Source organism: Brassica oleracea, chromosome C8 (assembly GCF_000695525.1).
Source record: "Brassica oleracea var. oleracea cultivar TO1000 chromosome C8, BOL, whole genome shotgun sequence".
Classification (NCBI taxonomy): Eukaryota; Viridiplantae; Streptophyta; class Magnoliopsida; order Brassicales; family Brassicaceae; genus Brassica; species Brassica oleracea.
The window spans coordinates 16,663,404-16,686,236 of NC_027755.1; the positions used below are offsets into that span (position 1 = coordinate 16,663,404).

Here is a 22,833-nt window from a genome sequence, read left to right on the forward strand (position 1 = left end):
TTGAGGAGAAGGTGTTAAAACAGAGATCAAAAATACATTGGTTGCAAGTTGGTGATAAAAATAACAAGGCTTTCCACACTGCAGTAAAGGTTCGAGAAACAAGAAATGCAATCAGAGAAATCAAATGTCCTGATGGAAGTACAGTAACTAAACAGGAGGGTATAAAGAAGGAAGCTGAAAGATTCTTCAATGATTTTCTTACCTATGAGCCACTGGATATTGGAGGAAAAACAGTTGAAGAGATTCAGAGTTTCGTTCCTTTTAGATGCAGTGAAGAAGAAAGAGGAAGACTTATAAGAGTGGTTTCAGAGGAGGAGGTGAGAGAAGTTGTATTGAAAATGCCTAGTAACAAATCTCCAGGTCCGGATGGGTTTACAAGTGAATTCTTTAAATCATCATGGAGTGTGATAGGAAAAGACTTCACAACTGCTGTACAATCTTTCTTCAGCAAAGGCTTCCTCCCAAAAGGTTTAAATTCTACCATTCTGGCGCTTATACCTAAGAAAGACAGAGCACAAGAAATGAAGGATTATAGACCGATCTCGTGCTGCAACGTGCTGTACAAAGTGATATCAAAAATCATTGCCAACAGATTGAAAGGTACATTACCCCAGTGTATCTCGTATAATCAATCTGCATTCGTGAAGGACAGGCTTCTGGTGGAGAATTTATTATTGGCAACAGAGATAGTCAAAGATTATCATAAAGAAGATGTCTCACCTCGCTGTGCCATGAAGATAGATATTGCAAAAGCTTTTGACTCAGTTCACTGGCCGTTTCTGTTGAATACATTAAGAGCTTTGAACATGCCTGATGAATTCATACATTGGATCAAGTTATGTGTGTGCACGGCCTCGTTTTCAGTACAAGTGAATGGAGAGCTTGCGGGTTTCTTTCAGAGCAAGAGAGGATTGAGGCAAGGGTGTGCTTTATCTCCCTACCTGTTTGTGATTTGCATCAACGTTCTCTCTGGTATGCTTGACAAAGCCGTGGAAAGGAAGCAGATTGGTTACCATCCTAGATGCAAAAACATTCTACTCTCCCATCTATGTTTCGCAGACGATCTGTTGGTTTTCACTGATGGTACGAAAAGGTCTATCGAAGGAGTGCTCAGGATATTCAAGGAATTTGAAAGCTGTTCTGGTCTAAGGATAAGTTTGGAAAAGTCCACTCTATATACTGCAGGCATAAGTGACAGTATAAAAGAAGATATTCTTGCATCTTTTCCTTTCTCAACGAGTAGCTTACCGGTTAGATACTTGGGGTTACCTCTCCTTACTAAGCGCATGACAGTGAATGACTATCTGCCACTAGTAGAGAAAGTACGAAAGAAAATGAGCTCATGGAGAGGGAGACTTCTTTCGCATGCGGGACGCTTGCAACTTATAAATTTTGTCATCACAAGCTTAGCTAACTTCTGGATGGCAGCTTTCAGGCTTCCTAGTAGTTGTCTAAAAGAGATTGAAAGGCTCTGCTCGGCTTATCTTTGGTCTGGTCTTGATCTTAAAACAACAAAAGCGAAGGTTAGTTGGCAAGACATCTGTTACCCAAAAGAAGAAGGTGGATTGGGGCTTAGACCTTTGAAGGAACTAAATAAAGTGTATGGGCTGAAACTCATATGGAGGTTAATGGCAGAGACGTCGTTGTGGGTTCGTTGGGTTAAATGCTATCTGGTTCGGAAAGGTTCATTCGGGTCTATTAAAGAAAATACTAGTTCGGGATCATGGGTCTGGAGGAAGTTACTGAAACTAAGAGGTCTTGCAAAACAGTATATAAAGAAGGAAGTGAGAAATGGAGAGAGTACATCTTTTTGGTATGATAGCTGGTCAAGATTTGATACCCTAAAAGATCTACTTGGAGAACGAGGTCCGCTTGACTTAGGAGTTCCTGATCACTATTTTGTTGCTGAGGTTAAAAGAAGCAGAAAGAGGAGTAGAAGGAGAAGAAATCACAGAGTGGATATTCTAAATCAGATAGAAGAAGTGATAAGCAGGCTTGAAAATGACAGTTATGAGGACATTGTATTATGGAAGCATGCAGAAGGAAAATTCAAAACCAACTTTTTGACAAGCAAAACCTGGAACCAGATTCGCAATGTGAGGCCGGTATGCACATGGCATAAGGGAGTCTAGTTTTCTCAATCAACTCCGAAGTATGCTTTCACTATGTGGGTAGCTATCAAAGGGAGATTGCAGACAACAGACAGAATGCAGCAGTGGAATAGCTCCATTAACACAACATGTGTGCTTTGTAATGATATGCCAGAGTCTTGTGCTCATCTTTTCTTTGGTTGTCGATACTCTGGGATGATTTAGAGGAAGCTTGTGGAGGGTCTGATGAGAGATGCGTTTACTGTGGACTGGAGTGAGCTAATATCTATAGTCTCGAAGTCATGGGTAACACCTAAAAAGACCTTCATACTCCGATATGTAATGCAGGCCACAGTTTACACAATCTGGTGGGAGAGAAACACACGCAGACATGGGGAGAAGCCGAGAAATATTGATTGCTTGACAAAGCTTGTGGACAAGTATATGAGGTTGAAGCTTTTATCACTAAAGGGTAGGGGAGACTATTATGAAGATGGTCTGATAACATGGTTTGGTGCACAACCAAACTCATGATTTATATAGACAGTTATTTGGTGTTTTCATAGAGTTGTAAGCAAAACAGAGTAACACTCTTGATGTAATACAGTTTTTCTAAATAAAATTTAACATTTATTCAAAAAAAAAAAAAAAAATTCTGGTGGACATGCAGTACAAGCCTTATAGCCTGTTCTTCCAATCCCAGTCACCACCCTCTTAAAATTTTCTTTGCAAAATCCTAAACAAAGCAGAGAAGAGAAGGAATAAGTAAAGGTGAACACATCAACACCACATAAATGTAAGATACGGATGGATATTGAACACCAATAACAAAGGCAGGAAAGGTTTTATACAAACAAAAACATTAGGCAATGAAAAGAAACTAATCTTTGATGAAGAAGCAAAAAAATCATTAGTAACATCCAGTCCAACCAATCTGCCTCGTTTTCTAAAACTGCACACTAACTCTGTAACAATCCAATTCAAGACCCGAATTGATCATAATGCTACAGCTTCCCTCATAGTCGAAACCAAACCGAAGCTGACTTTTAAAGGCACTACCGATTGTATCCACCACATAGGCAAAAGTTGTAAATTTTTACATCGGCGCCTCTATTATTTAGCAACAATCGGTATATGAATCGAATCTAAGAAGCTGAAGAGGAAGAAGGAAACTTACTTCTCGTTGTGATTGGAATCCAACAAAAGCTCTCTGATCCAATTACAGAACCCGCAGTTGAAGAAGAAGAATATAATGAATCGCCGATAACCGGTGCTATAATGATCTGGTTTAGCTAAGCCATTTCCCAAACCGGTAAGTCATAAATAAAATCCAAAGCAGAGTCAGTCAGTTAGTTAGTTGGTTAGTTAATTACCAAGATTAAACAAAAAGTTAAGAAGAAGCTTAATCTTTTTTTGTTTTTTTGTTTTTAAGCTTAAAAGCACAAACTAACCTTTTTATTCTCGCCTCGTCGTCGTCTCTCAGACTTCTTCGTTTCTTCCGTCAAATCAAAAATGGTAGACACCGTCGAAGCTCTCATCGAACAACTGATTGATAGAGCTTCCGGCTGGGCTCAACTCGGGTACTGGCATATAGGTCAAGAGGAGGATATTCGTCAAGCTCTGGAACTAAGGTAGCTTCAGATTTAGGGTTTTGACATTTGAGATTTTTTCTGGTTTCATAGATCTAAGTTTCTAGGAGTGATTTACTTGATTGATGTGGTTTTTTAGTGTGGTGAAGACTCTGCTGAGAGTTTAGCGATATATCTCAAAAATGGGAAGCGTTTGCTTGAGGCGTCTAAAGGAGAGATTGGCGAACGTGAACGATCTGTTCTTGTTGATTTAGCATGTGAGATGCTCAAATCTGCAAGGAAGATTGTTCTTCTTGGGAGAAGAAAGCTCTTTTCACCAAAAGAAATAAGTTGAGAGAGTCATAACTTGGCTTGGTGACAGCTTATTTGTCTTGGCTCTTAAGAATTTTAAAGAAGCTCTGCAGATGCTTGAGCATACCTCCTTCTCTCCAAATGCTTGAGCATACCTCCTTCTCTCCAAACCAGGCTAAGCTGTGTGCTCTTTTTACTCTTGTTTTATCCATGTTTGTTTGTGTGTGCTTGTTTGTTGACGTCTTGATGCTCTGAAACACTGCGAAATAAGTGTTGCCATGTCCAAAGAGTTGATCAAGAAGATGAAGACTGTCGATGAGTACTTTGGCTCAGAAGAAGCTTAAAGTTTGTGCTAGGGATGTTGAAGGAGAAAGAGAAGAGGAACCTGCTACCTTTTTGGCCAAGAAGAGGAGGCTGGAAGATGTGATGTCTTTGACCCGTGAATCGGAAGATACTTAGTAGTAAAAAATAGAAGAGAGGGTTTATTTTCTTTTGTCTCATCAACCCAACTGTTCATGCATAGACATAGACTTCTCTGTTAAATAATCTAACCTAAAAAAAAAAGCAAAGACAAGACTTGATTTTTGCCTTTTCTTATCAGTGAAATGTGTTCACTGTAGACTAGAAGTCTTATCTTTTGAGGTCCCAACTAAAAAAAATATTAACAACTAACTATTCACCGTTTGTGTTCTTTTCCTAACTTCACCCAATAACAATTTCAAATCATAAATAACTCTTATTGAGAGACTAACCAATTTATTCACTCTGAGTTGAATTAGTACTTTATTCAAGACTGATAGAGATCCATATTCCTTTGTATAGATAGACCTTTGTTGTTTCGTTGTAAACATTTTCCTTAGTGCTCAAATAATATTTTTGTAGTCCCACTAGTGACAATTAATCTTTGTGCTAAATTTGAATACCATCGTTTCAAGAATCTATTGTCAGTGAGAATCTTTGTGCTAACTTACAATATACCACCGTTTTGTTGTAACCAATTGTTCAAATAATTTTGTCACTTTATATATCAAACGAATATTAGGGAGATCTCAAACAACTCATCATGCGTGATTCTTATTAATATGATTACGGGTGTATACATAGGAAAAAGACTATTTGGTCAATATACTACGTAACAGGCTATTGGATCAATAACAGTAGATTCTTTAATTTAACTTCTTTTTTTAATTCTAAATTACACATTCTTATACAGAAGAGTGGTCACTCTCCCTCGAGAGCAGGTCACTGTGACAAGATATCTCTAGCTAGACCATCAGGGTATCAAATCAGCACCTTAAAAAATATCCCAACTTTACTTTTCGCAAGAGAACAATGATCAGAAGATATCCAATAACAAATTAATACGAAGATTAGAAAATAGCAAGGTGGTTCTATATACACATTTTTTTTTAAAAGATTTTTTCCTAAAGTCAATATGCTTTCTACCTCATCGAAACAATCATAAGCTGCTAGCGTTTTAGCAAAACCTTTTTTTTTTTTTTTTTGAACAAACAAAACCTTTATATCTAACCTAGTATTTGTGTGTTCGTCGATTTTTGATTGCATGTCAATGTCATGCAATTTTCTTGGGCTCCTTAACATGTTCAGTATGTTTTTAGCATTATCTTATACTGAAGTTTTTTATATGTCAACCTTACATTCAAGTTACTCACCTATTTTCACAGAAACATAATATATATGACCGATGATTGATGAGAGGTCATGTGATTAAGATATACTCCATCTGTTCCTTAATATTACATATTCTAGGAAAAAAATTTGTTTTAAAAAGATCAAATTTTTACATTTTCAAGACATGTTTTATTAACTAATTGCAAATTTTAAAAAACTTAATTGTATTTACTGAATTGTTATTGGTTTAAAATTATGAAACAAAGATAAACACAAAAAATATGCAAATTTAATGTGTTTTATTAAAATGTGTGAAAAATCTAGAATATGCAACATTAAAAAACAGAGGGAGTACATTTGTTATATCATTTACAAAGTCATTTGATGGTGTTAGGCCATGTGCTTATGGATTATCTAGCGTATCCTCACATATAGTCATTTACATTACATTCTGATCCATAACGAAGTTCCATCATTCCATGTTATATTTATTCCAAATCAATGTATTTCAGATTTTTTTTTTAATGATTTTAGATTGTTAGAAACACTTGTTATACAAAAACAAGTGTTTTTTTTCAATCAGTAAACATTAAATTTTTGTTATATCTTATTATATAAAGTAGACAATTCTTTTCTTCTCATTCAGCAACATCATCAAATAAGTTATCCAGAGCGTGACACCTGCCATGTATATCAATCCGTATCGTTTCATTTAATTTAGTTTACGTACACATTGGGCTTCGTTTTCTATTTGGCCCATTATTTCTGCACACTTGACCCAACCCATCTCGAGTATCTTTACGTGTAAGCGCGGCGTTTTGATATTAGGGGCCGTTTTAATCTATTCTGTTCCAGATCGAGGAACAACTTGAGTTTTAATAGCGTTGTTTCATCGTCTTCCAAATAATCTAAAGAGTCACCAGTTAAAAATCCATCCTCTTAAAGTTTCTTAAAATCTATCACCATGATCTACCTTGAAAGGCGGTGGAATTCTGACTATAAAAAGGTACGCTTTACTACTGATAGAAGAATCGACGAAGATGAAAAATTGATTCTGTTATTCAGTTACAGAGTTTGTTACTCTGTTTATATATTACAAAGAACCGGTTTAAATACACGATTTAATGCTAAACCAACTATACAATCCCGGTTAACTCTAATACCTCAAGATGGCATGTATATCGAAGAGAATGACATCTTGCTTAACAAGCTATGAAAAAGAGCAGGATATAAAGGCTTAGTGAACACATCCGCGAGTTGATTATCTGACCGAACGTGTAGTGTCTTGATCAAACCCTTTAAAACCTTCTCTCGAACAATATGAAAGTCAATCTCCAAACACTTAGTTCGTTCATGAAATACCGCGTTGTTGGCAATGTGAATTGCTGCGGTTGAATCACAAAAGAAAGCCACAGGTTGATGTTGTGGCGCCGTGAATTCTTTGAGAAGATTAACAACCCATACTGTTTCTCGTACTGCAAACTCCATAGCACGATATTCTGATTCAGCCGATGAGTGAGATACTGTATTTTGTTTCTTGGACTTCCACGAGATCAAAGATGATCCAAGAAACATACAATATCCAGAGGTAGAGCGTCGAGTATCAGCAGAAGAACCCCAGTCTGCATCTGTGAAAACCTTCAAGACTAAATCAGAAGTAGCTGAATAGAACAATCCTTTGCCAACAATACCTTTCAGATAGTGAAGAACCTTATACGCAGCTTTGAGATGAGTAGCGGTGGGAGCAGATGAGAACTGACATAACTTGTTGACAACAAAGGTAATATCAGGACGTGTTATTGTCAAGTACATCATCTTACCCACCAATCTTCTGTATAAGCCAGGATCAGAAAGTAGTGTTTCTTTACTATCCGCTCGGAGTTTGATACTTGGATCCATAGGTATTGTAGATGGTTTACAAGCAAGTGGCCCTGTTTCATCTAGAAGCTCCAAGATATACTTCCTTTGACAAATTGATATTCCATGGCTTGCTCGAGCCATTTCAAGACCAAGGAAATACCGAAGAGGACCAAGATCACGCAGTTTGAAACTCTGTTTCAAAGCATTCTTCAGTTGATCCACAGCTTCATCATTGTTACTGGCAATAACAATGTCGTCTACATAGACTAGAACTGCCATATAGATACCATTGATATTTCGAATGAACAAGGTATGATCTGAATGTGAGGTTTGAAATTCCAGTGATGTCAAGGTAGAACTAAACTTTAGAAACCATTGACGAGAAGCTTGCTTGAGACCATATAGAGACTTGTTCAATCTACAGACAGGATTTGGTGGCAGAACTGTCCCTTCTCGCGGAGTGTAACCCGGTGGTAGAGACATATATATATCTCTTCGTCGAGATCTCCATTGAGGAAAGTATTGGAGATGTCAAGTTGAGTAAGACTCCACTTCTTAGCAGCTGAAACAGCGATCAATGTCTTAACGGTATTCATCTTAGCAACAGGAGAAAAAGTATCAACAAAATCAATCCCCTCCTGCTGTGTATAGCCTTTAGCAACCAGACGAACCTTATAGCTTTCTAAGGTGCCATCAGCATTCAGTTTCACCTTGTAGACCCATCGGCAACCTATAGCATGTTTCCCTGGTGGTAAAGAACAGACAGACCAAGTATCAATTTTCTCTAAAGCAATTAACTCCTCATTCATTGCTTTAATCCATTCATCAAATTTCTTTGCTTGATTGAAGGATGTCGGTTCAACATGCTTTGTAACTGCACAGACATAATCACGATATCCCTTGGTGAGCTTCTCATATGATAAGTGAGCGGCAAGAGGATATGGTATGTCTGTAGCAGTCATGTTGCAGTAGTAATCTTCCAGATATGCGGGTTGCTTCAAAGGTCTTCTAGAACTAGATTCTGAAATTATAGGAACTTGATTATCAACCACAGTATCTTTGTTCACAACTGTAGGAGTATCACCACTCACAGCTACAGGAACATCAGTAGAATCTGTGTGAGTCTTGGTCACATCATCAGTCTCCGGATAAAGGTCATGTTGAAGATCTGAATCTTTGATCACAGATGGGAAGATATCTTCATGAAAAACGACATGACGTGATACAGAAGCTGTATTTGTATCAAGATCCAGTACTTTATACCCTTTGAAGCCAGCTGGATACTCTTCTGGGACTGTCTTGCTGACTGGAAATGGGAGATTAGGTGTGCAGAGATCTCTTTACAAAGGCGCAAGGGAACTGGCGAGATTTGCGGGACTGTTGAGTGGTCCGAAGCCGTCACAAGGATCGATCGTCCTCTAGATCAGCATCCTTATCACTGTAAAATTTTATATTCTCGATCCTTCAATCTTTGAAATCTCTCTCTCAACTCTATTTAAAAAAAAAGTCTCCTATTATGTACTGTCTCCTCCTATTTACAAATAAAACACTCTACACTTGTAATGGATTAGAAAACTATGTTGTTGTTCCTGAAGCACAACATTTGTGTACTTGTTCATCTATTCTTATACCTTTCAGGTTCACTTTCTAAACGATCATCATCTCCAACAATCCCGTTGCCATTCATATCCTCTTTTCTGTTTTTCAATCAGTGTAATATCAATAGTGGTATATATTAGCTTTGACAAATCTTTGGAAAAACATTGTTCTGTGTTGCAATTCGTTGTCTACATTAGCTTCGTACAATGTTGCTTCGTACAATGTTGCTTGGTACTGTAATAATGTGTAAAAGAATCGATGATATTGAAGAAAATATCATAGCTAGCAAATATGATAACGTTACAGATGATTTGGACCACCCTGTTTCTTCCTCTCTTTCCATGTTACATAGTGTTGTTAAACTAAAACTCAGCGTGTGAGAGTAATCATTTATGATTATGGACATTTGATGATGGTTTTGAGTGGCATGAAACAAGGTACGTACCATCCCACTTTCCATGTCTTGCTCAGTTACATCTGTCTTTGTAAAGAAGCTAGTGAGTTTTATTTCACCAACTATTTCTTTTGCTCCACATCTTATTATTTAATATCACTAGTTGCTTCATACTCGTGGTATTAATGTCTTCTTTTACCATGTATTTCTCTGTGGTCTACTGCCAAAAAAGTTTAATTTTCACAGTGATGTATATAGATCCTATGTTTCCATGCCATTTGTTTCCGAGCCAACTGTTTATACTGCAACATATCCCCCTTCTTGACTTAACAAGTTCATGTTAGTACTCAGCACTGGAAATACTCCTCTGGTACATGAGAACCAACAAGACAAGTCCCCTGAGGTGGAGATATCTGATTAAAGTGAAGAGAAAGAATACTGTTTGGTCACTGTGTTGTGTTTTGTGCAGAAGACAAAGAGAGGCAAAATTTTAGTTAGTACAGAGATGATCTCTGCAACTAAATAAATCAACAAGTATTTTACATGATAATTTTGTTTCAAAAAAAGAAACAGAAACAGAATGCTAATAACTTTGCAGTATAAGAAAGAAAAATCATGAAGCTCATGTGGTGGGGTCGCAGGTATCGTGAGTGCAAAAGCCAAAACAGTGCAAATGAGTCTTGCTCCAAATATTATGACCAAGTTATGATGGCCTAGCCTGTGTATCTGAAAACCAAGGGATTCCAAGTTTCAAAAGTACATTAGTGCTCTTGTTTAGATGTTGAGAAGAACAAAAAGCATATTAAAGATATCATACAGTACTTGTATTGTTTTATCCTCTCTATTCCCGAACTAAAACTGATTAGGAACCTCAATTTTTTTCTAAATTGGAAAGGGAATTTCATGTTCTGTTTTGGGATCAAGGAATTATAAATCTAGGCATGGTCAACGAAGAAAAAAACAATTCTAAGATTAGCCAAAAGTTTGTTATATTACTGTAGAACATCTGTAAATTAATACTCGATAAATTAATAATCTCTATAAATTAATAAATTTTTCTAGTCTCTACTTGAGTAGGTTCAAAATTTGACATAAATCTATAAAATAATAAGATAATAATTTTTTAGAGAATTCTATGTAAAGATATGGTCCCATTAAAATTATAAATTAATAATTTATATGTATATATATTATATATAAGTAAGATCCTATCATTATATTGTTTGTTTTATATTCACAATGAAATTATTTTTATATATTTTTAACACTTAATATATTTTTGATGAGATTTAGTAATATAATATTTTAAACCATATTTAAATTCTATACAATATATATTATATACACCAAATAATAAAATAAAATTAATATAAATGTAAAATTTCAAAAAATAATAATTAATATCTATACACTAAAATCAAATATATTTTTTTATCTTTGAATAAATATATCTTAAAATAAGAAATCTAAATAAGGAAACTTTCATAAATTAATATCTCTATAAATTAATAAAATTTTAAAGTCCTAATATTATTAATTTATAGAGGTTCTACTGTATATTGATTGATAGTTTGTTAATACTGATAGATACATTACTCGTTTCATTCACATTTTGCCTAAGAAGCTCAGCAAGATCGTTTTGCCTCTATCAAATGCTCTCTTCATGACGGTGTAAAAGCCTAAAATAACACACATTCACCGATTCACATCTAAATTGGAAAATCTTATTAGATCTTAAATCTAAATTGGTCTAACAGATTCGGGTTTTAAATGATATGACTCATAAATAGTATGGGTTTAAATAGAGACTTATTCCAGCATCCATAATTTATATTTGATATGTTTTTTATTAAATTTTTATAATGTAAAATATTGCGCAGTTTCAAATCACGGATCAAAATCTAGGTTTCAATTAGTAAACATCGCTTAATCGTGGAATTGTCGAAAAATACTTAAGCTGCAAAAAATTTAATTAAGCTGCAGAAATTTTTTAAATTTGCGGAATGGCGGAATGTATATAGATTGATTAAATTTTTTTTATAATTTACTTTTATTATAAGACAAATAAATTTCAATAATAAACTAATTACTACAAAATGTGAAAATAACGAAAAATTTACTAAAAATACTTTACTTCTTATTATAATTATTTTACTTATTTTCAATACATTTTAACAATAGATTGACATCTTATAATATTATAAAAAAAAGTTTAATATAATTTTATCATCAAAATATTTATTACTATTTATTTCTTAATATAGATGGATTTGTTTTTAATTAAATTTTAGCAATGTAAATATCCCGCACTTTTAAAGGAGTAATCAAATTTTCAAATTAACGTTAGTGTTTAATTAGTTGCATAACAAAAAGTGTTTTTATATGTTAAAATATAAAAACAATAAACTCATTGGCCTTCTTAATAACCGGTCTGGTTCGCTCTTCCAAAGAAGCCTTGTTCGTTTTTTCGACGCTGACTCCGGCGGTTGCGTCAAAAAATTAAGTCATTAATGACAGAAACACGCATCACTTGTGAAGCACGATTCACTGATTTCCAGTCACTGCGGCAACTACTAGCCAGTATAACGGACGTAGAATAAAGCAGCGTCGAAGTTTCTGCGTTTCTGACAATGTATTAGCCATTACTTTGGGTTTTCTGCGTCTCCGACTTTGTTATTTTTGTCTCTGTCACAGAGTATTTTTTTGACGCAGCCATCGGACGGGGCGACAACGAAACGAACATGATAGTTGTTGTAAAATGGTAAAGTCTTATAGCTTCTTCGATTTTCTGAACTCTTTTAATGCGGGGAGCACAATGTCGCAAGTGAAAAACTTTATTAAAAAAAAAACGAAAAAAAGGAGTACGGTATTAAACAACAAAAACGGATCTGGTGGTCGTGAGTTAGATAAAAGAAAAAGTTAAAAAAATCTCAATTATTGATAGGGTAAATCTTATTGAGAATGAAAAAGGAAACAAACATAAAAAAAAAGTAAATATTATAGTTTTGTTCCTTGTTCGGATAGAATTAGTATTCAGAGTACCCTTTATAAACAAGTTGGAGCAAGTGCTTTTCTCTTGGAAAAAACAAACAAACATGATGTCAGTTTATGGGAAAGCAAAACAAAGCACGATGAAGAGGAATTGTAGGAAGAAACAGAGGAACTACTGTCCGCAGCAGGCATGTAAGTTATCTGTGTTGCCAGATGAAATCGTAATGAATTGCTTGGCCTTTGTCCCAAGATTGGACCACGGATCCTTATATCTGGTCTCCAAGCTGCACCGCTCTCTAATGCTTTCCCCGGAGTTATACCAAGCCCGATCCCTAATGGGTTGCACCGAACACTGCATCTATTTGTGTTTAAGCATCCCTTCAGACCCGTTCGCACGCTGGTTCGCCTTCTACCCAAAAGCCCCCGTAAATCATCCTAGTCGGCTGCTTCAGATCCGGCCACACTTGTATCAGCCTCCTGAAGCATCTTCCGTGGTGGCCCATGGTTGGGGTATCTATGTGATTGGTGGGATGATTGGCAGGAAGCGATCACCCAGGGTCTTTTTCCTGGATTGCCGATCTCATACGTGGACCAATCTCCCCTCCATGGGGTTCGCTCGAGCTTCTGCTGCAGCTGGCGTGGTGGACGGGAAGATATACGTTTTTGGAGGTTGCAAGAAACCAAATTGGGTAGTAGAGGTTTTCGATCCAAAGACGCAGACTTGGGATGCCTTGTCGAACCAGCCTCCTCCGCCAGATGATCTGAACTCCTTAATGCACGAAATCGCACTGATAGAGGAGGAGAAGACAGAGAAGATTTTCGGTTTGAATGACAAAGGTGATGGACTGCTTTACATTCCGAGTCAAGGCATATGGAAAACAGGGAACTCGGATACCAACCAACTTAGAAAGGGTTGGCATGTGATAGACAATGTCATCTACTCTTGTGTAACCGGTGGGTGGATATTGTGGTGTGAGGCAAGTGATTTGGAGTCCGCGGGTGGGATGAAGTGGAGACAAGTTATGGGTTTGGAGGATCTAAGGGGCACCCTTTGTGCCTCCAAAGTGGTCAATTATGGTTGGGGTTTGCCATCCCTACACCTTGACGGTATATTTCCCGGTCACAAACTGAGCAACTCTGGTCCCAACATGTTACTCTTCTGGGACTGTCCTGCTAATAGGAAATGGGAGATTTGGTGTGCAGAGATCTCTTTACAAAGGCGCAAGGAAACTGGCGAGATTTGGGGAACTGTTGAGTGGTCCGAAGCCGTCACAAGGATCGATTATCCTCTACATCGGCCTCGTCACTGTAAAATTTTATATTCTTTATCCTTCAATCTTTGAAATCTCCCTCTCATCTCTACTTTTAAAAAAAAAAAAAATTCTCCTTTTATGTACCATTGTTGTTCCTGAAGCACAACATTTGTGTACTTGTTCATCTATTCTTATACCTTTTAGGTTCACTTTCTAAACGATCATCATCTCCAACAGTTGCCATTCATGTCCTCTTTTCTGTTTTTTAATCAGTGTAATATCAATAGTTGTTCTATAACACCATTTAGTTTGCTGTACTTTCCATCTTTCCTTCTCCTGGGTGTTGTCTCCACTTGCCACAAAAAAAATTGTGTGTTGCTTTCTCATGGTTTATAGCTGTTTTCTTTGTTAATCTAGTGCATGCATATTGTAACTAGCCTATGTGTTGTGCAATTAATTGTGTAGCTTTTCTCGCTCAGTAATCGACCTCAAGTGGGTTCGTTGAGAGCGGAAGGTCTGAAAACAAGTTCTTTAACAACTAGTATGAAGAGCATTTGGTTATGATGAACAATGATTATGCGAGAAAGAGGACACGTTTTTTTTTCTTCCACACACTGTTCTATGTATGAATGTTATTATTTAATATCACTAGTTGCTTCATACTCGTGGTATTAATGTCAACAGTGGTCTACTGACAAAAAAGTTTAATTTTCACAGTGATGTATATAGATCCTATGTTTCCGTGCCATTTGTTTCCGGGCCAACTGTTTATACGGCAACATATCCCCCTTCTTTACTTAAAAAGTTCATGTAGTACTCAGCACTGGAAATACTCCTCTGGTGTTGATATGGAAGGATGAGAAATGTAGTTAGTATGTCAACAGTGGAAAATTTCCAAGCCAACAACAATGTAAGTCGACTAGATATACATTATACAACTCATAGTTTTGTCATACAAGGTGTTTAGTGTTAATACTCCCCCATCAAAGATCGTGCCCTCAAAGTTGATGAACTTGATATCACTTGAGAAGCAACAAGACAAGTCCCCTGAGGTAGAGATATCTGAGTGAAGAGAAGAGAAAGAATACCATTTGGTCAGTGTTGTGTTTTGTGCAGAAGACAAAGAGAGGCAAAATTTTAGATAGTACAGAGATGATCTCTGCAACTAAACAAATCAACAAGTATTTTCCATGATAATTTTGTAAAACCTGTATCAAAAAGAAACAATAATGCTAATAAGTGTAAGAAAGAAAAATTATGAAGCTCATGTGGTGAGTGCAAGCCAAAAACAGTGCAAATGAGTCTTGCTCCAAATATTATGACCAAGTTATGATGGCGTAGCCTGTATATGTATCTGAAAACCAAGGGATTCCAAGTTTCGAAAGTACATTAGTGCTCTTGTTTAGATGTTGAGAAGAACAAAAAGCATATTAAAGATATCATACAGTACTTGTATTGTATTGTCCTCTCTATTCTCGAACTAAAACTGATTATGAACCTCAATTTTTTCTAAATTGGAAAGGGAATTTCATGTTCTGTTTTGGGATCAAGGAATTATAAATCCAGGCATGGTCAACGAAATCAAAAAACAATTCTAAGATTAGCCAAAAGTTATGGAGGAAAAAACATTACTCGTTTGATAGTTTGTTATATTATATTGATTGATAGTTTGTTACTACTGATAGATACATTACTCGTTTCATTCACATTTTGCATTTTGCTGAAGCTTATACTTGATTGAATGGTATCTTACTACATTGTTTTTTGGCTTTGGTTCCATTTGTTTGTGTAGTTTTGAAACATTGTGCTGGCAGGAGTTGGTAGTGTGACGTTAATGGATGATCGCTTGGTGAACGAGGAGGCCTTGAACGCGAACTTCTTGATTCCTCCTGATGAAAATGCTTACAGAGGCAAAACGGTGGCTGAGATCTGTTGTGTTGTGATTCGCTCAGGGACTTTAACCCTATGGTCCTTGTCTCTGTTGAGAAAGGTTTCCCTCTGATACCTCTCTCCTTACCAGTGACCACTATAATGACTTTGACCATCTGATCGTTCTTTCAAAATCTTTCAGGTTATTTGTCAACACTTGGGCTGGATTTTTTGAGAAGTTTGATGTGGTTGTTATTGGCTACGGTTCTCGTGCCACCAAGGTACTGATAACAGCTTTAGTATAGCTTCCATTTCATACCTTTGGTTGCTCCATACATTTCTTCATAACTTGTCTTTCTTTTGCAGATGTCTGTCAATGAACAATGTCGGAAGTTATCAAAGCGTGTGGCATTCTATACAGTCGATTGTAGAGACTCATGCGGTGAAATATTTGTCGACCTTCAAGATTACAAGTACACAAAGGTACTTTACATGATCTGATGTTACATTTCTTGTGTTCATTATATACTGTTAAATCTTTTCATATCTATGATTTTACATTCCATTTGAATATTTTTAGACTCCATTAATAGCTCTCCAAGTATGAGATTTGATCTTAGTTTGTATTGTTTTCCTTGGCAAATTGTTTTCCACAGAAAAAGCTCGAAGAGACAGTTGAATGCGAACTAAGTTTTCCGAGTTTTCAGGTACAGTTGTACAGTTGAATAGTGGTTACATCTTCATGAGAAGTAAAAAAAAAAATAGTTCATTCATTGCCACAGGAAGCTATATCAGTACCTTGGAAACTGATTCCTAGGAGAACAGCAAAGCTCTACTTCGCTATGAGAGATGATTACTAGTTAGATACTACATTACTACATACAACATGACGGAGCGGAAGTATCCGTTAGTAACCGATAATGCGAAGGTAACGTTGAATTCTGAGAATACCCGTTATCTTAGCCTTTTTAATACCGTTGAATTCTTAAAGAATGCCCGGAAATAAGGATTCAAGAGTTGTTTAACACAAAGCTATAAGTTTTATAAATTCAATAATCAAAAGTTGTGTCTCTTACAAACCAAGAGCACTTTATATGACAATGAGAAAAAACCTAAGTACTTTAAGGATTAGGATTTAACCTTCTATCCTAAAGTCTTTCATCCTTATCTCGGAAATAATAGAAATACTAATGTTTATCTAGAATAAGAATTAGAAAAGGAAACTAGAAAACCAAAGCTCGAGAGGATAACGATGTACGCTACATCAGGTCTCCCCCCCTAAAGACGATTCGTCCACGAATCCTGTCAGTATGATGTCATCAGGCTCGTATTTGAACAAATGTCGAACATTGAAAACGTCAGCAGTGTGCACGTGAGGAGACAAAGCCAAACGGTAGGCATTAGCATTCATCTTCTCCAACGGACCTATCTTCCGTGCCTTCAGTTTGTTATACTGACCAACCGGAAAACGCTCTTTAGTCAAAACAGCCCATACAAACTCGCAGACTTGAAAATGAACTTCACGCCTGCGCTTGTCTGCTGCTCGTTTGTATTTGATCGCCGTACCCTGCAAGTTATCTTGTGCCCGCGCATGGATGGTAGTCAACTCATCCACAAGCTCGACCGCACGACCATGGAACTCTCCAGGATGCGGAAGAGTCGTTAAAGAAAATGTGCCACGAGGCAAGACTCCATAAACGAATCTGAAGTAACTGAAACGAAGGCTTCGGTTGTTAGCATGATTATGCGCGAACTCTGCTTGACAAAGCATGGCATCCCATGAACGTAGATTGTCACCCACCAAGCAACGCAACATATTCCCCAAACTTCGATTGGTGACTTCAGTTTGACCATCAATTTGTGGATGATACGCGGAGCTCAGACTGGTTTTGAATAACTTCCACAGAGAACGCCAGAAGTGACTAATGAACCTGGAATCGCGGTCAGATACGATTGACACAAGCGGACCATGCAAACGGTATATCTCGCGAAAAAATAATTGGGCGACTTGCACTGCATATGTCGTCTTCTTACATGGAATAAAATGAGCCATTTTTGAGAATCGATCGACGACCACAAAGATTGAATCATTACCGCGTTGAGTACGGGGAAGGCCGAGGATGAAATCCATACTGATATCGCTCCAGGGTTGCGTCGGAATCGGTAATGGAAAGTAAAGTCTAGCATTGGATGTGTGTCCCTTACCCTGTTGACAAGTCGTGCAGTGATTCAAAAATCTTTCCACGTCGACGCAAGGCCGGCCAGAAGTAGGAATTAGTGACGAGTTTCAACGTTCTATCGCGCCCCACATGACCCTCACCATGCAACTCCTTGATAATATGTAACCGCAAGCTGCAATCGGGAACACAAAGACGATTGTCTTTAAAGATGAACCAGTCCACAAGTGAAAAATCTGATCGCACGCCATGACGAAGATCTATCCATATAGAAGAGAAGAATGGATCAGATGGATACAGTTCAACAAACAGTTCGAAACCCGGTACCAAGACCCGTAGTGTAGACCCCAAGGCGTGCCGACGACTTAGGGCATCCGCCACCTTGTTTAATTTACCGGATTGATGCTTGATGACGAACTTGAATTGCTGGAGATAGGCTGTCCAAGAAGCATGTCGAGACGAGATTTTATCGTGCGTCTCTAAATACTTCAAAGCGACGTGGTCTGTAAATAACACAAACGCCTTATGAGCAAGGTAGTGACGCCAATGTTTAATAGCCTGAACTATTGCATAGAACTCCACGTCGTATGTACTGTAATGAGTGCGAGCCCCTGCCATCTTCTTGCTATAGTAATCAACCGGGCGGCCCTGCTGGCTTAAGACCGCACCAATGCCCAATTTACTTGCATCACAATGAAGTTCAAACGGCAGATCAAAATTAGGGAGTACCAGAAGAGGGGCCGTTGTTAACTTGCTTTTGATGTGGGCGAACGCTTGTGAAGCTTCCGGTGTCCAGGTCGTTTGTTTCATACAATCAGTGATCGGAGACATTATTGTACTGAAGTTATGCACAAATCTCTGGTAAAAGGACGCCAGGCCGTGAAAACTTCTGACCTCCGTAATTGTAGTTGGTGTTGGCCAAGAGGAAACTGCGGAAACCTTTTGTGGGTCAACACGGAGACCAGTAGCGGACACAACATACCCTAAGAACAACACCTCCGATACTCCAAACTCGCACTTATGTCGGGCAACATAGAGTTTCTCACGGCGAAGCGCTTGTAACATGTCCCGAAGATGAAGTAGGTGGTCGTCTAGCGTCGAGCTAAAGATGAAAATGTCGTTGAAATATACGACCACAAATCTACCAATAAACGGACGCAGGGCTTGATTCATGATACGCATAAACGTACTAGGGGCGTTTGATAATCCGAATGGCATGACAAGCCATTCAAATAGTCTTTCCCGTGTTTTGAATGCTGTCTTCCATTCATCTCCAGGGCGAATCCGAATCTGATGATAACCGCTCTTTAAATCCAGTTTCGTGAAGATCGTCGCCTTACCGATCTTGTCCAAAAGATCATCAAGACGTGGGATTGGAAACTGGTAACGAGTTGTGATCTTATTGATTGCTTGACTGTCCACACACATGCGCCATGTTTTGTTCTTCTTTGGGATGAGGAGTGCTGGGACGGCACACGAATGGAGGCTTTCGCGAACGTACCCTTTGAGAAGCAATTCCTCAACTTGACGCCGTAATTCTTCGTGCTCTGCTGGACTCATCCGGTAATGAGCTCGATTGGGAAAGGTGGCGTTAGGGACGAGATCAATGCAGTGTTGGATGTCTCGTAGAGGTGGCAAACCGCCTGGGATTTCTTCCGGAAACAGATCCTCGAATTCTTTAATAAGAGCACAGAACGCCGGTGGAACTATTGTGGTTGGAGATGATGTGGCGTCTGTTGCTACCAACGCGTATATCGGACCACACTGACGTATTTCATCTTCAAATTGTTACCTGGAGATGATTAAGAGACTCTGTTTTGAATCATGTCGATGTTTGTCGTTGGAGAGTGTTTGATCCGCATCCGGAGAAGGAAGCAAAGTGATGTCCTTGAAACATGAAGGAGTTGGTATTGAGTTTCCCGTTATGAATCACCTCCCTGTCATATTGCCATGGGCGACTGAGAATTATATGTGACACATCCATAGGGACGATATCACAATATAATGTATCTTTGTAGAAGGACCCGATCGAAAATGTGAGCAGTGTTCGTTCAGATATGCTGACATCTGCTCCTACTTGCATCCATGAGAGGCGGTAGGGGTGAGGGTGGTTCTCTGGTGTGAGAGCTAGTTTGCATACAGCTTCCTTGGAAAGCACATTCGCCGAGCAACCTGAGTCAATGACAAAGCGACAAATCTTGCCCTTGACGATGCACATGGAGCTGAAGAGAGTTGTTCGTTGAATGGCTTCACTTGTTTTAGGGGCAAAACAATTACGTCTCAGCATCAGCATAATGCATGTGTTCCCGTTCAACTCCTCTTTGTCGACATCATCGAATTGTCCATCCTCTGTGTCATAGATAGGATCGCTTACGAGGTCTCTGTCATTCGCCATTAAGCCTCGACGACCAGCATGGGACAAGCGGTTTGTCTATGTCCAGTTTCCCCGCAGGTAAAACATCGTAGAGCTTTAGTGCACGCTGGTAGTCGTGTATCAACGCCAGTTGCAGTGGTTTCCGTAGGGCGATTATTCCCGCAGGTTCTGTTTGCTGAATCTATCCCCGAAGATGTTTTGCTGTCCTCGGTGACTGTGTTGTTGCGTTGCCGCTAGTTTCCCGTCCAAGTGTTTGCAGTGAACTGTGTTTGCTGTTCGACCAATAAGGCGCGTTGTCTAGCTTTTGCCACCAAACTTGGGTCGAATTGGTGTAACATGGTCTGCAGTTGCGTTCGTAAACCTGCAATGAAGCGTGCGACGGGTTGATCTTCGGAATCCTGAATGTCTACACGAGTAATCAGTTGATAGAACTCATTCGCATAATCTTCCACCGAACGAGCACCTTGTCGAATATTGTGAAACTTTTGAAATAGGAGGCGCTCAAAGTTATAGGGAATAAACGTTTTACGCATGTGTTTCTTAAGTTTATCCCACAAGAAGATTTTGTCTTTCCCACGACGGTTGCGTGAAACCTTTAATTAATTCCACCTTTGACCGAAGAATCTCGTTGTAACGTAAGGGACTTGTTTGTTTGCTGGGACGTCTTTGAAGTCAAGGTATTCATCGATTTCCACAAACCAATCAAGTATTTCTTCCGGTTGAGAACCACCATGGAACTCGGGAATTTCTAACTTGATCCCCGATCTCCAACGTGAATCATCATCATTCCTGCGTTGTTGAACCCGGTTGGGATTATGATGCTGAATATTGTCGTCGTCACCGAATGGGTTCTCAGCATCAGAATCATCGTTGTGTTCCTCAAACACAGGGTTATGGCGGTGGCGTTGATGTTGTTGTGGTGCTGTGTGTGCTGCTTGAGCGGCAAAGGCGGCTTCAACCCCGGCATGTACTCCAGTCTGAATTGATTCTGCCATTGTACGGCGACAGTTGTCATGAAAGTGTTCCTGGAAATCTTCCAAGAACTGTTGAAATTGCGTCCAGTCATTGCCTGGTCGCGGAGCCATTGAAATCCTAGATCGTAACCACGAATAGAAACGTAGTCAAAGTCTCTGATACCAATTGACGGAGCGGAAGTATCCATTAGTAACCGATAATGCGAAGGTAACGTTGAATTCTGAAAATGTCTGTTATCTTAGCCTTCTTAATACTGTTGAATTCTTAAAGAATGCCCAGAAATAAGAATTCAAGAGTTGTTTAACACAAAGCTCTAAGTTTTATAAATTCAACAATCAAAATTGTGTCTCTTACAAACCAAGAGATCACTTTATATAACAATGAGAAAAGACCTAAGTCCTTTAAGGATTAGGATCTAACCTTATATCCTAAAGTCTTTCATCCTTATCTCGGAAATAATAGAAATACTAATGTTTATCTAGAATAAGAATTAGAAAAGGAAACTAGAAAACCAAAGCTCGAAACGATGTACGCTACATCACAACACACCCGAATCTTATGTATTCTCTCATGAAACATTAATATTTCAGTAATAGAAGTATTTGAGGAGAGTGAACATGGAGAATGCTCACTGCCAGAGCCGGCCCTTGAAAGAAACTGAGGAAGCTGTTGCTTCCGGCCGCCATAGATTATCTAAATTTTCGGCCGTATTTAGACTTCTTGTTAGCATTAGTTGTTTGGGTAATGGTTACTAGTGTTTAGCCTCGCGGGTTCGAATCCCCTTAAGAGAATAGGCCACATTTTTAATTTTTGCTTGTAGCCACATATTTTCTAGGACCGGCTCTGCTCACTGCTTGATCTTGCCACAGTCTTGGAAGTCAAAAAAGAAACTCTGTGAGGCTAACGTGAATGTTTTCTTTTTCTTTTTTTAAATTCTTTATAAACGTCACTCAAAGCTCACTGGGAAACTTGCAATAGTCTGTGAGCGAGAGTCGTATACCAGATAGTCTCTTGGAGAGGCTTATCAGTTGTACAATCGAATTCCCACCAGCTTGTTCCATCGTAGGAGGAATATTAGCACAGGTTTCTCTCTCACTCTCTTTTTGGCATTTGTATATCTTCTAACTAGAAACTTGTGATTTGACTGACAAGAGAGGGGTTGCAGGCAGTGATCAAAGCTGTATCAGGCAAAGGAGACCCAGTAAAGAACTTATGCTCAAGATAGGAAAGGTGTGATGGAAGACATCTCCAACTCTTTTACCTCTTAACCATTGAGTCCTGAACTCTGGTGATCTATTTTTGTCTGAATCATTTGTTTGCATTTATGTTATGAATGTAAATATAATGTGCAATGCTTGTAGAATATGTTTGAATAGTCAAATTTCAGATTTCAAATTTGGAATTTTATAATTCAATTAAGGAGTAAGTGAGATCTCATAAGATTTGTCCATTTTATAAACCAAGTTCTGTCTTCATTCTACTCTTTAGTTGTTAGTGAAGTAAATTATAAGGAGAGGAAAGTCCACACGAGCAACTGAAGCAGCAAATGAGTGAGCTTGAGAAAGAATGGACCACCGCTAGTGAAAACATGCAAAAGCTCATCAACAGTTTCGTGTATCAGTATGGAAGTTCTTGAATTTGTGGAAAACTCTCCAAGAAAGCTGATGTCAGTCCTGTAGAAGCAGAGATGATGCAAATGAGATCACCATGCAGGAGGAAACTCTTTCAAGACTCTGATG

The 22,833-nt window shown here is 38.3% G+C and overlaps 1 protein-coding gene, 1 long non-coding RNA gene and 1 pseudogene across 2 annotated transcripts; all 3 read left to right on the forward strand.

The window, feature by feature from the left end:
• Nucleotides 1-3,526: 3,526 nt before the first annotated feature.
• Nucleotides 3,527-4,553, forward strand: LOC106307661. The gene is made up of 2 exons (XR_001263369.1): nt 3,527-3,721; nt 3,819-4,553. It is a non-coding gene; the product is annotated as an uncharacterized LOC106307661 (long non-coding RNA).
• Nucleotides 4,554-12,514: 7,961 nt separating this feature from the next.
• Nucleotides 12,515-14,303, forward strand: LOC106308224 (F-box/kelch-repeat protein At4g39560-like). Its single transcript, XM_013745357.1, has 2 exons — nt 12,515-13,754; nt 14,165-14,303. Exons 1-2 carry the CDS (start codon nt 12,551-12,553, stop codon nt 14,179-14,181), a joined length of 1,221 nt encoding a protein of 406 aa, XP_013600811.1. The 5' UTR covers nt 12,515-12,550; the 3' UTR covers nt 14,182-14,303.
• Nucleotides 14,304-15,500: 1,197 nt separating this feature from the next.
• Nucleotides 15,501-22,362, forward strand: LOC106308774 (annotated as a pseudogene).
• The last annotated feature ends 471 nt before the right edge of the window (nt 22,363-22,833 follow it).